We start from the raw sequence: 13,778 nt of genomic DNA, 5'->3' as shown, positions 1-13,778 counted from the left end.
TTATGACAAAATAGACACTAAATTCTTGCATTGTAACATTGAAATCTCACACCCTCCCATGCGACCGTGATGTCATTCCCCTAAACTGTGTCCCAAAGCACAAGCCAGGCACCTAAGATACTGATAATCCCATCTCAGTGGATTCATTTGATGTGAGGTGCAGCCGGTGGGCTGAAATGTATCATGTGACCTGTGTAGCTCTGCATCCTTAGACACCTGTGAATTTTACAGACTGGCAGCACCTACTATGTACCAATGGCATTAAAACTATTCAAGCCTCACCACAGCCCATACAGTCAGCAGTAACATCCCCGTTTTTTATTTTTTTAATTTTTGCTTGCATTGGGTCTTCATTGCTGTGCGCGGGCTTCCTCTAGTTGCGGCGAGCGGGGGCTACTCTTCGTTGCGGTGTGCAGGCTTCTCATTGTGGTGGCTTCTCTTATTGCGGAGCACGGGCTCTAGGCGCGCGGGCTCCAGTAGTTGTGGCACGTGGGCTCAGTGGTTGTGGCTCGTGGGTTCTAGAGCACAGGCTCAGTAGTTGTGGTGCACGGGCTTAGTTGCTCCGCAGCATGTGGGATCTTCCCGGACCAGGGCTAGAACCCGTGTCCCCTGAACTGGCAGGCGGATTCTTAACCACTGCGCCACCGGGGAAGCCCATCCCCGTTTTTTAAATGAGAAAGCTGAGGAACAGAGAAATTAAATCACTTAATTAAGGTCATATAGCTAGTAGAATGCACAACTGGAATGTGAACCTAAATCTATTTTATCCCAAATTCATGTGTCTCTGCTATACCACGCGATCTCTGATATCTCTTGGCATTATAGGCGTGAATCTATGACAGTCACCTTTCTGTCTTTCGTTGGGGTATACTTGTTAGGGTAAAGAATACTAGCCACAACTACGGAAAATCCTCTCTATCTCAGTTGGGTTGCCGTCCAGTTGGGTGTGTCTGGCTGGCAGGTGGCCTCCCACATCATCATTTAGGAATCCAGGCCCTGCCATCTTGTGGCTCTGCCCACCTCGCAGCCCTTAGAGCCTTCTCTTGTCAGCTGAAAGAGACAGTGTGAAAGCTGCTTGAGGGAGGTTTTCTGGGGCTAGGTCATGGCTAGCAGTGGTGCAGATCCCTTCCATTCACGTTCCATGGCCACACCCAGAGGTGAAGGAGGCTGGAAACCTTGTAGCCACGTAGCAGTGTAGCAAGGAGGAAGAGAAAGTGGGTTCTGGGAGAGCTAACCGGTCCTGACCTTGTGCTTTGGCATGTGGTCTTGTTTCCCCTTTCCCTTCCTGATGAGTAAGTCAAGTTAGGAATCTTAATTTATTTGAGTGAATCGCACAGACTTGGGGTCTGGGTTCAAATCCCAGCTCTGCCATTCACCAGCTGCCTAACCATGGACAAGTTATTTAACCTTGCCAAGCCAAGAATACCTGCCTGATGGTGGTATTGCGAGGATTAAGTAAATCAATATAAGGAAAGTCCTTAGTACAAATGCTTGACACACACTCGGTACTGTGTAAGTGCTGGCTGTTATGTGGGTGTGTCAGCTCTACTTTATTCTTCATTCACAACTCAGCTGTAGTGTCCCCTTCTTTGGAAAGTCTTCCCTTTCTTTTCTGCTTTTAAAAAAATATCTTTATTGGAGTGTAATTGCTTTACAACGTTGTGTTAGTTTCTGCTGTATAACGAAGTGAATCAGCTATACGATATTTTCTTTCTTCTCTGCTTCCGCAGATCCTTGCACTTATTGCACTGAATTGTAAGGTATGTGTGTGGCTGTGTTGTCTGTCTGGCTCAGGCATTTCACCTGAGGGCAGGAACTTGGCTGTGCTAACTTCGCCTGTGTGTCCCCATAGCCAGCAGAGTGTCACACACATTGTAGACAGTCAGATGTTTCCTGACGGGAAGGAAACCTCATTAACCAGAAGAGTAGAATATCAGAATACAGTATTCGATTTCCTGACCACGCTGGAAGCCAAGGAGTTCATGTATTAGCTTTGACTTTTCATTTCAGTTGGTTTGGGCAATCCTACATTTAAGTGACAGATCATTGTGCCCTACCGGCTTATTTGCATGAGCCAGTCCAGCTCAGGGATCAGCAGCCCTTTTGCCAAGATTCTGATTGTATTTGTCTGGTATGTTGGTGTCATAACTCCCCCTGTAGAAGGGTGAGCTTAGAGATGTGATAATCCTGTTTCTTAGTTTATGAGATATTATCAGCATTAATCCATGCAATCTTCCCTCCCCTCCCTCCTTCCCTCCCTCCCTCCCTTCTTCCCTCCCTCCCTCTCTCCTTCCCTCCTCCCTCACTTTCCCCCTCTCCTCCTCTCCCCATCTCCCTCCCTTACTTCCCTTCACTCCCCTCCCCCCCAACCATTCCCATTCCTTTAGGAAAACACTGTCATATACCTTATGTGACTCTTAAAGTTTGTGTATATCTTTGGCTAATCGATAAAATAGTTTTGCATGTACGTAGTTTTAATTTACATAATTGTAGACCTTTTTAGCTTTTTCACTCTATTCTTAAAACTTTTTAGCTTAATATAATTTTAATCCTACAGGAAAATTGAGAATGGTCCAAAAAACAATCATAAACTCTTTGCTCAGATTCTGCTCTGTCTCTCAAAGTAATAATGTGTGTTTACATATGTATGTACTTATAGTGTGTATATACACATTGTTATTTTGAACTCTTTGAGAGCAAGTTGCAAACCTCATGACCCTCTACCCCTAAATACTACAGTGCATATTTCCTAAGAACAAGACATTTAAATAAACACTATCCACGTTCTCAAAATCAGGAAATTGCACACCAATCCAACACTATTTTGTAATCTACAGTTTCTATTCAAATTTCACCAGTTTTCTACTAATGTCCTTTATGAGATTTTCTCTTTTCCTGCCCCCAGATCCAGTCCAGGATCCTGCACTTAGTAAACATGAGATAAAGGCCTCCTTTGCTCATTGGCGCTCACATTCTAGCATATTGAAAACCAAAAAGAAAGCATTTGAATGGAAAGCTCCTGTCACTCTGATAGATGCAAATGTTTTAAAATGAAGGTGAAGATAAATAGTTTGACAACATTTTCAATTTTTTAGTGAAATGAACTCCTGGAAAATTATGCTTCTGCCTCTTCCCCTAGATAGCGATTTCCGATTCTCTCTGGCCTCCTCTGAAATTCACCAGCGTTGAACATAAGTTTTGCATCGTTATCTCCATAGTGCATAAATAATTTTGCATTCTACTTTCCTCTGGTGAAAATTATTTTGTATATATATTATTTTGTATATATTTTCCCATATTTCATAACCTGCATATTTAATCACTATTAATGACTAGTAAATTCTGTCAAGCTGAACTACTGTAACATATGTGTTTCTCTTTTGTTGTAAATTTGGCTTGTTTCTCGTTTTTCACTAATATTAGAAAAAAACTTTTTTAAGGAAGTATATAGCATCTTCTTGTATTAAAGCAGTTTTGACAGATTGTTTCATTTAAAATGTTTCCTTCTAACATACAGAAAGAAAGGTTGCATTTTTGTGTAGAAAACACAGGCTGTCTTTTTCAGGGAAACTTATTTTTCCTTGATTATGTTTCAAGCCTCCATTTATAATGGAAAGATAATTAATAGAGAGGGATCTGATATATTTAGATCTTTGTCAGTTGAATACTTTGCATGTATTGTTAGGAAACAGCATGTTTCCGGTGGGGAATAGGAGAGTAATGCATGATCTGGCTAAGATACAAGACTGCAGTGTGATAGTTCCCAGCTGCAACGGCCTTGCAGTCATTCACTGGCTTTGACACAACTGGACAGTCCTTCAGGTCTTCTGCACTTACCTACTGAGAGCTGCTGGAGGAATCCATCACCCTCTGCTAGGAGGCAGTCAGCTGCATCCCAGCTGGGAGGATTGATGAGTTGTTAGACCTCTGGACCTACCTGGGTGATGATTCTCCCCACGGCTGCTCCAAGTAAGGACAGAGGAATGAATGGAATGGACAGGGCCATCATGAGGAATGGAAATTCACAGATGGTCCCTATATCTCACCCCATTCAGAATCTTCTGAGCGCCTCAGGAGACAAGTTCAGTTCTTAGGCAAGCTCTTCCTTTCCCTTCTCAGTACTCAGGTGCTGGAAGGTACTTGCCAGGGGTGAGGCGGAGGCCTGTGATCAGCTGGTGGTTACAGGGACTGTTTCTAAATTTCAAGATTTGTAACTGACTAACGTGGGGCTTGGGAGGGCAGAGCAACTGAGACAATTCAATTGAATTGCTCAACAGAGCAATTCAGCTGTTCAGTAGGTTTTATCAGTGCTTTCAAAGGTCCTGCGACTGTTGCCTTCTCTGTATTAGTTATATGTCTTACTATATCATATGAAGGTTTTCTTCATATACAGAGTTTTATCTTTTACTCTATGAGGGCGGGACTTTGTACGTCTGGTTTATTGCTCTGTCTCCTGCTGTCTTGTATGGAGCTTGGAGCATAAAGAAATGCTCAATAAACATTTGTTCATTGGATGATGACTTCAGTTACTTGATTTTGTACACTAGGCACATTATCATGTGTGTAGCTGCTACTCAGTTATTTAGAGGGGGATAGGAGGTTACCGTAGAAATGAGTAGCAGCTGAATAAAGCAGTCAGGGAGTAGTAGAGCACAAAGGAGAGTACATGGGCTTTGCAGCCAGACAGGTGGAAATTCTCATCCCAACTTTACTGTTCCCTGGCTGTCTTGGTTGACCCATTTACGGTCCCTGAACCTCAGCTTTCTCACCTGTAACATGGACAAAACCACTTTACTCACAGAGTTTGTATGAAATTCGTTGCTCAGAATAGACACTCAAAAATGGTACCCTTTTCCTTCTTCCCCTGCCAAAAGGGCAAAGATAGAAAGCCAGGAGGGGCCCAGATAATGTGTCTGAGTGTTGTCAGGAAACAGATCTCTGTTTATGTTACCTGTCATCTAAAATGTGCCACATGTTGGCTTCATCTCTCTATACCAGCTGCTGATGCCATGAGTACTTCAAACAGCGTGTATGTACCTTTTGGTTCTGCTTTGAGCCTCTCTATTAGTAACTGTGTTCTTTGCCCTTATAGGATTTATGAACGTGTGATAGACCCTCCTGAGACCAACCTTCCCCCAGGAAGCAATTTATGGCTTGGTCAGCGCAACCAAAAGCATGGTTTATTCAAAGTAAGCACTACTTTCTACTTTTGCTTTTCTATGTGTTTGACGTGAATTTAATCATTTAATTGTCACAACAGTTCTCTGACGTAGGTGTTTTGAGACTAGACAGAGAGTTCAATGACTTGCCCAAGGTCACACACTTCACTCTACTGCCAGATATGGATGCTCCAGAATGTAAATAATTCTCAAAATGTTTCTTATTGCCCTACTTCTGGGAGATTTAAGGTAATCTTCAAATTGGTTTTCATTGTCAGAACCTGTTAATTCAGGTTTGGGTGGATGTCTAGTCTAGATAAACAATAAGAAACGACTCAACTTCCATGAGCTTTGGTTTTCCTGTCTACAAAGAGGGTAATATTGGGTTGGCCAAAAAGTTCGTTCGAGTTTTCCCATAAGGTGTTTCGGAAAAACCCTGAACGCACTTTTTGGCCAACCCAATACAATAACTGCATTCATAGAAACATGAGGATTCAGTGATAAAGTGAATTGAAAAAGTTAAAAACATCATGAAATTTAAAGATTGCCTTGTTCTTCAATAGAATGGCAGAATTTTGCTTCTGGCAGTATGGTCGACTAGACATTTTTAAAATCCTCTTGCTTCAAAATGCCTGTAAATGCTGGATAAAACAACAGAAATCTTTTATGATTTGTCATTGCACTTACAATAAGGTATATCCTTAGAGGCTAAATACATGAAGGGAAGTGAAAACCAGAGGGATATAGGCCAATATCAGGAAGGTAGATATGTAAGTTTATTCCTTTTCTTTCTCTTAATCTATTTCTCTATTCCAACTTTATTGAGATATCAATGACATATAACATTATGTGTGTTTAAGGTATACAACAGTTCGACACACTTAATATATTGCAAAATGATTTCTACCATAATGTTAGCTAACATCTCCATCATATCATATAATTATCATTTCTTTTTTGTGGAGAGAACATTTACGATCTACTCTCTTAGCAGCTTTCAATTATATAATACAATATTATTAGCTGTAATCACCATGCTGTACATTAGATCCCCAGAACTTACTCATATTATAACTGGAAGCTGTTACTCTTTGACCAACATCTTCCCATTTCCCCCACTCCCTCTAAACCCTGGCAATCATCATTCTACTCTCTGTTTCTATGACTCAGGTTTTTAGATTCCACATACAAGTGATATTATACATGATTTCTCTCTCTGTCTGATTTGTTTCACTTTGCATAATGCCCTCAAGGTCCATCCATGTTGCAAATGGTAGGATTGTTTTCTTTCTCATGGTTGAGTAATATTCCACTCGTGTGTGTGTGTGTGTGTGTGTGTGTGTGTGTGTGTGTGTGTGTGGTGTGTACACATAGACATACCATATCTTCTTTATCCATTTATCTGTTTATAGACACTTAGGTTGTTTCCATATTTTGGTTATTATGAATAATGCTGCAGTGAACATGGGGCTGCAGATATCTTTATGAGGTAGGGGTTTCATTTCCTTTGGATATATACTCCACATTATGTGGAAGCCACCCAGAAGTGGGCTTGCTGGATCACATGGCTGTTCTATTTTCAACTTTTTGGGGAACCTCTATGTTGCTTTTCATAGTGGCGGTGCCAATTTACATTTCTATCAACAGTGCACAAGGTTCCCCTTTTCTCTAATCCTCTCCAACACTCGTTATCTCTTGTCTTTTTGATGACAGGCATTTTAAAAGGTATAATGTGATATCTCATAATGGTTTTTTATTTGCATTTTTTGATGATTAGTGATGCTGAGCACCTTTTCATGTACCTTTTGGCTATTTGCATGTCTTCTTAGGAAAAATGTCTCTTCAGTTCCTCTGCCCATTTTAAAATGAGACTTTATCTTGCTATTGCATTGTATGAGTTCTTTGTATATTTTGGATATTAACTCCTTATCAGGCATATGGTTTGCAAATATTAGTTGACTGTATAGGCAAGGATTTATTTTTGGGTTTCAATTCTGTTCCATTGGTCTATGTGTCTTTTTTTTTTTTGTTTTTTTGGGTTTTTTTGCTAGTATCATATTGTTTTGATTACTATAGCTTTGTAGTACAGTTTGAAATCCAGAAGTGTGACGCCTCCAGCTTTGTTGTTCTTTCTCAGGATTACTTTTGCTATTTGGGGTCTTCTGTGATTTTATACAAATTTTAGGGTTTTTTTTTTCAATATCTGTGAAAAATGCCATTTGAATCTTGAAAGGAATTGCATTGAATCTACAAATTGCTTTGGGTAGTGTGGACGTTTTAACAGTAGTAATTCTTCTGATCCATGAACATATGGGATATCTTTCCATTTGTTTGTGTCTTCTTCAGTTTTTAATCAAAGTCTTGTAGTTTTCAGTATACAGATCTTTCATTTCCTTGGTTAAATTTATCCCTAAGTATTTTATTATTTTTGATGCTATTGTCAATGAAATTGTTTTATTTCTTTTTTGGATATTTTGTTGTTAGTGTATGTAAATGCAACTGATTTATATATTTTGATTATGTACCCTGCAACTTTACTGACTTCACTGATTAGTTATAAAAGTCTTTTGGTGGAGTCTTTAGGATTTTCTGTGTATAAGATCATATCTGCAAGCAAAGACATTTTTACTTCTTCCTTTCTAATTTGGAAACCTTTTTTTTTTTTTCTTTTTCATGCCTGATTGCTCTGTCTAGGACTTGTAGTACTATGTTGATTTAAGAGTGGTGAGAGTGGATACCCTGTCTTTTTTCCTGATCTTAGAAGAAGAGCTTTCAACCATTCACTGTTGAGTATGATGTTAGCTGTGGGCTTGTCATATATGGCCTTTACTATGTTGAAGTGTGTTCCTTCTATGCCCAACTTGGGTGTTTTTTTTTTGATTTTTTGGTTTTTTTGTGGTACACGGGCCTCTCACTCTTGTGGCCTCTCCCGTTGTGGAGCACAGGCTCCGGACGCGCAGGTTCCATGGCCATGGCTCACGGGCCCAGCCGCTCCGTGGCATGTGGGATCCTCCCGGACCAGGGCACAAACCAGTGTCCCCTGCATCAGCAGGCGGACTCTCAACCACTGTGCCACCAGGGAAGCCCAACTTGGGTGTTTTTATCATGAAAGGATACTGCATTTTGTCAGATGTTTTTGACAGAGCATCTACTGATATGATCATGATTTTCATCTTCCATTCTATTAATGTGGTGTATCACATTTATTGATTTGCATATGTTGAATCATCCTTGCATCCCAGGGATAAATCTCACTTGATCATGGTGTATGTTCCTTTAATGTACTCTTTAATTTGGTTTGCTAATATTTTGAGAATTTTTGCATCTATATTTATCAAAGATACTGGTCTATAGTTTTCTTTTTCTGTAGTGTACTTACCTGGTTTTAGTATCAGGCTAATGCTGGCCTTGAAAAATAAGTTTGGGAGTGCTCCTGCCTCTTCAGTTTCTTGAAAGAGTTTGGGAAGGATTGACATTAATTCTTTAAGTGTTTGGTAGAATTCACCAGTGAAACCCATCTGGTCCTGGGCTTTTCTTTCCTTTTCCTTTTTTAAAAATTAAGGTGTAATTTATATACAATAAAATTCTCCTTTTTAAATGTATGGTTCTGTAAGTTTTGGAAAATCTATGCAGTCATGTAACTACCATCAAGATAAAAGATTGTTCCATAACCTCCAAAAATTCCCCTGTGCTGCACTTTATTCAAGTCTTCTCCTCATCCTAAACGTCTAGCAACCACTGATTTGTTGTCTGGCCCTATATTTTTGCCTTTCCCAGAATGCATTATAAATGGAACCATTTATGTAAGTATGTATGTGTGTTGAGGTTCACCCATGTTGTGTATTTCAGGGATTCATTCTTTTCTATTGCTGAGTAACATTCCACTTCTGTTCTATGGATATGCTACAATTTGTTTATTCATTCCTTAGTTCATGAACATTTAGGTTGTTTTGAGTTTTTAGCATTTATGAATAAAGCTATTAAAACATTTGCATACAGGTTTTGGTATGAACAAAAGTTTTCATTTTTATTTGGGTAAATATGTCAGAGTGGGATTGCTGGGTCGTATATTAAGTGTATGTTTAACTTCATAAAAAATGCCATTGAATTTTTCCAAGTGGCTATACTATTTTACACTCTCATCAGCAATGTATAAAAGTTCCAGTTAGAGCCTTAAATTCAACATTCTGTGTGGGATGGGGAAAATGGCTTAGATTCCATGCAAGCTTAGAAGTTGGGACAGAAACTTCTGAAATAAAGCCATGATTCAGAAGACCACCCCTCCAGTGAAAGGGTAGGCAGAAATAGTCTACTACTTAGCAAAGGGAGGCAGTCCATTGACTAGCTTTTCTCTGCTTTATCTCCACACACACAAAAAATAGTTCCCTGATAAGAATTTGAAACCAGCTCTTGACATCAAACAGATGTAAAATTTGGATTTACATCCTCATGAAGCTCAAGAAACTATCTTAATGTGATCCTGGGTTGGGCACCTTGGGATTCTTAATGAAGAAAATACAAATTATCTTTGGGAAAATCACTTTTCATGCAAACTTCACAAGATTACTACAGATTAAGTTCATGCAAATATGAGTTTTTAGCCATCATGAGTAAGAATGGGAAGACACAACAAACTTCCCAATTATCCCTCAAAGGGCTGTAGAAATTGGAATTACAAGATAAAGAATTCTTTAAATCCCTATACTTAAAATGTTTAAAGAAGCAAAATAACAAATTAAAAAAAAATGCATGATGACTAGAGACGATAAATATGACCAGGGAGATTTGAGTCAAAAGTTACTTCCAGAAACGGGCTTCCCTGGTGGCGCAGTGGTTGAGAGTCCGCCTACTGATGCAGGGGACACGGATTCGTGCCCTGGTCTGGGAAGATCCCACATGCCACGGAGCGGCTAGGCCTGTGAGCCATGGCCGCTGAGCCTGCGCATCCGGAGCCTGTGCTCCGCAACGGGAGAGGCCACAACAGTGAGAGGCCCACGTACCGCAAAAAAAAAAAAAAAAAGTTACTTCCAGAAATGAAAAATATAGTTATTGAAGTGAAAAAACTCAGTGAATCTGCTAAACAGTAAATTAGACACAGGTAGGGAGAGCATTTGTGAAATGGAAAATATTGTCAAATGATTACCTTAATTGTAGTGCAGGGATAGAGGAAAATAGGAAAGGTTAAGATGTAGGGAAGATGCATATATATGGAAAAAATTTTTATGTATGTGTTTTGCTTATATGTATTTAGTGTGTGTATGTATGTATATGCTTCCATAAATATTTAAAAATTCCAAAAGATAATGGGAGAAAGGGGTTATGGGCACTATTAGAAGTATGATGGCTAAGGATTCTCTAAAGTTGATAAGACATCAATTCTTATTACACAAAACAGTGCAATCAAAGTGTAAGCTCTTGCTGTCAAAAAGTCACTTAGAAAACTTAGAAGCTTAAACTATTTTTTTTAAATTATTTATTTATTTATTTTTGGCTGTGTTGGGTCTTCATTGCTGCGCGCGGGCTTTCTCTAGTTGTGGCGAGCGGGGGCTACTCTTCGTTGTGGTGTGTGGGCTTCCCACTGCGGTGGCTTCTCTTGTTGCGGAACACGGGCTCTAGGCGTGCGGTCTTCAGTAGTTGTGGTGCACGGGCTTAGTTGCTTGGCGGCATGTGGGATTTTCCCGGACCAGGGCTCAAACCCATGTCCCCTGCATTGGGAGGCGGATTCTTAACCATTGCGCCACCAGGGAAGTCCCTCGCCTTTTTATTTAGCTCATAATTCTTTGGGTTAATGGGATGATCTTTCTGGCTTGGTCTGGGTACGCTGGTGTCTACTGGGCTCTCTGATATGTCTATTGTCATTTGGTTGGTCAGTAGGTAGCTTCTTCACATCTCTGGTGGTAGATTGGCTGTTGACTGGTATACTGCAGTTCTTCCCCATGTGTGGAGTCTGCTCAGGCTTATCCAATGGCAGTCTTGAGTTTCCAAGTGTAAGAAAAAGAGGAAGCCTTACAGCACTAGTGCATTTCAAGGCTCTCTTTGCTTGATCGCATTTGCTAATAATTTATTGCCCAAAGCAAGTCATATGATGAAAGCCAGGAGTGAGGGGTAAATAAATAGACTTCATCTCTCGTAGGACTGTTCTGCAATATAACATTGCAAGAATATGGATGCAAGCAAGGGAAGAATTGAACATTTTAATAATCTATTACACAAATGATGATTAATAGAAAGCCACACCTAGACATATTAGCAGAATAGCAGAACCCCAAGGTCACAGAGAACATCTTAACCGTAGCCAGTGATAAAAGGCAACTTCTTCAGAAAAGAATAACTTAGACTGAACATCTGGAAGTCTGAGCAAGAAAAAATAGGAGAAGGTATGAAAACCAATATAAATAAGAAAAGCACACAAAAATCACTGCAAAAATTAAAACAATGGTTATTAATTATTAACAATTTTGTGCCAATAAAATAGAAAACGACCGAAAAATGTCTTAAAACTATATAAATTATCAAAATGGACTTAAAAAGTGCAAAACCCAGGTAGTCTTAGAATCATTAATGTATCATCAGGAATTCATGATTCGAAATCTGTTGTATCAGTTAGCTTTTGATGCATAGCAAATCAACTCAAACCTTAATGGTTTGAGACAGCAACCATTTCTGTAGCTCAGAATTTTGTGAGTTGACGTTTTGGGCTGGGCTTTGGTAAGTTGTTCTCATATTCTCAGTGGGTTTAATCATGCATCTTTGGTTAGCTCCTAGGTTTCCTGGGGGCTGGCTGTACTAGAATGGCCGTTAGTTTGATGGCTCATCTCTGCTTCATGTGATCTCTCATTTCCTACCAGTCTAGCCCAAGCTTGTTTACATGGTGGCTGATCAGGGTTTCTAGAGCTGGAGCAGATGTGGGAATGGCCTTTTGAAGCCTATGCTTGAAACTTGCACGTTATTTTTGCTGCGTTATTTTGGCCAAAGCAAGTTACAAGGCCAGATTCCAAGGGTCTGGGAAATTGACTCCACCTTTTGGTGGGATACAAATTCCCATTACACAGGGCATGGACCCAGAAAAGAGCAAAGGACTGTGACCATTTTTTTAGTCTACAATGTCTTTCCGCCAAATAACTGCTGGGTTCAGATGGTTTTACAGGCAAGTTCTATTACATCCAAGGAAACCATTCCAATCTTACATAAACTCTTCCAGAGAAGAGAATAAATGAGAACACTCATTTATGAAGATAGGGTTACCTTGATTCCTAAACTAGACAAGGACTGTATAAGAAAGGAATTGTATAATACAAGGCAATTTACTTTTGAACACAGATTAAAAATGTAAACAAAATATTAGCAAACTGAATCTAGCAGAGTGTGTGTGTGCGTGAGAGAGAGCGAGAGACCCAGTTGTTGGTTATTTCAACAATATAAATTTGTTTTTATCACCAAAACATTTATTAACATAATTCAACACATGAAACAAAGGAGAAAAAAATACTGTGGTCATCTCAAGAGGCAGAAAAGCACTACATAAAATTCAGTCCTGACTCATGATAAAAAAAGTTCTTAGCAAAATAGGAATAGAAGGAAACTTCATTAAACTGATAAAAAGTACATAAGAAAACATACATAGAAACATCGTACTTACGGTTTAAATATTAAGAGAATTCCTGTTAAAGTCGGGAATCATACAGGCCATCCCTATTACCGTGTTTCTTTTTGACACTATACTGTAGATTCTTACCAGTAAAGTAAATTAAAACCTTAAGGATTATGAAAAAGAAAAATATAATTATTCGTGAATTATATAACTGTCTACAAAAAAATTGGACTCATGAATTATTAGAATGACCAAGAGAGTTCAGAAGCACTGTTGGATGCTTTTTGTGCGAACAAAAGTTTTCATTTCATTTGCATAAATACAAAATCGAAAAACAAAATCAATTGCATTGCTGAACAAAAGTAGCAACAGTAGCAGTAACAAAGATACAGTTAAATATAATATTTTGTTTATAATATAAAAAATGTGTAAGTACTTAAGAACAAAATCAAATACATACAAGACAGTTATGAAGCAAATTGTAAAATTCTATTAAAAACTATATTAAAGAACACCTAAATGGGAAGAAATATACCATGTTCTTGGAGAAGGAGGCTTAAAGCAGTAAAGTCAGTTTTTCTCAAATTCATCGCTAGATTCTGTGAGCCTGTAGTAAATTCCCAACAGGATTTTATTTTGTTTGTTTTTGGGTGGAATCTACAAGCTGATTCTAAAATTCTAATGAAAGATTAAAGAACAAGAATAATGAAGACAGTTCTGAAGAAGAAAATGGGAGAGGGACTTGGCTTTTTCAGATACAAAGGCTTATTATAAGGTTATAGGAATCTTATAATGTCATATTGGTGCAAGAATTGGCACATGCATCAATAGAACAGAATGGAGAAGCCAGAAGGATACCCTTCCATTACATGTGGCAACTTGGAAACTTGAAGTGGCATTCCCGATCAATGGGGAAATGACGTATTCATTGATAAATGGTTAGGAAAATCAGTTATTTAAATATTTCATATATATATTAATTGATGTAATTGGTTTTTGTGTATGGTGACAGGAAAAGCTTTAAATAT

The 13,778-nt window shown here is 38.9% G+C and overlaps 1 protein-coding gene across 2 annotated transcripts in view; it reads left to right on the top strand.

Moving 5' to 3' along the window:
* The window catches only part of NELL1 (neural EGFL like 1), an 865,825-nt gene that overhangs the window by 163,243 nt on the left and 688,804 nt on the right, over positions 1–13,778 (top strand). For both annotated transcript variants that reach the window (XM_067749619.1, XM_067749618.1), the window contains exon 5: positions 5,093–5,189. In XM_067749619.1, coding sequence (XP_067605720.1) covers positions 5,093–5,189 — 97 coding nt within the window. The remainder of the gene's footprint in view (positions 1–5,092; positions 5,190–13,778) is intronic.

This window comes from Pseudorca crassidens, chromosome 9 (genome assembly GCF_039906515.1).
Source record: "Pseudorca crassidens isolate mPseCra1 chromosome 9, mPseCra1.hap1, whole genome shotgun sequence".
Taxonomy (NCBI): Eukaryota; Metazoa; Chordata; class Mammalia; order Artiodactyla; family Delphinidae; genus Pseudorca; species Pseudorca crassidens.
This window is presented reverse-complemented; position numbering and strand designations above follow the sequence as displayed.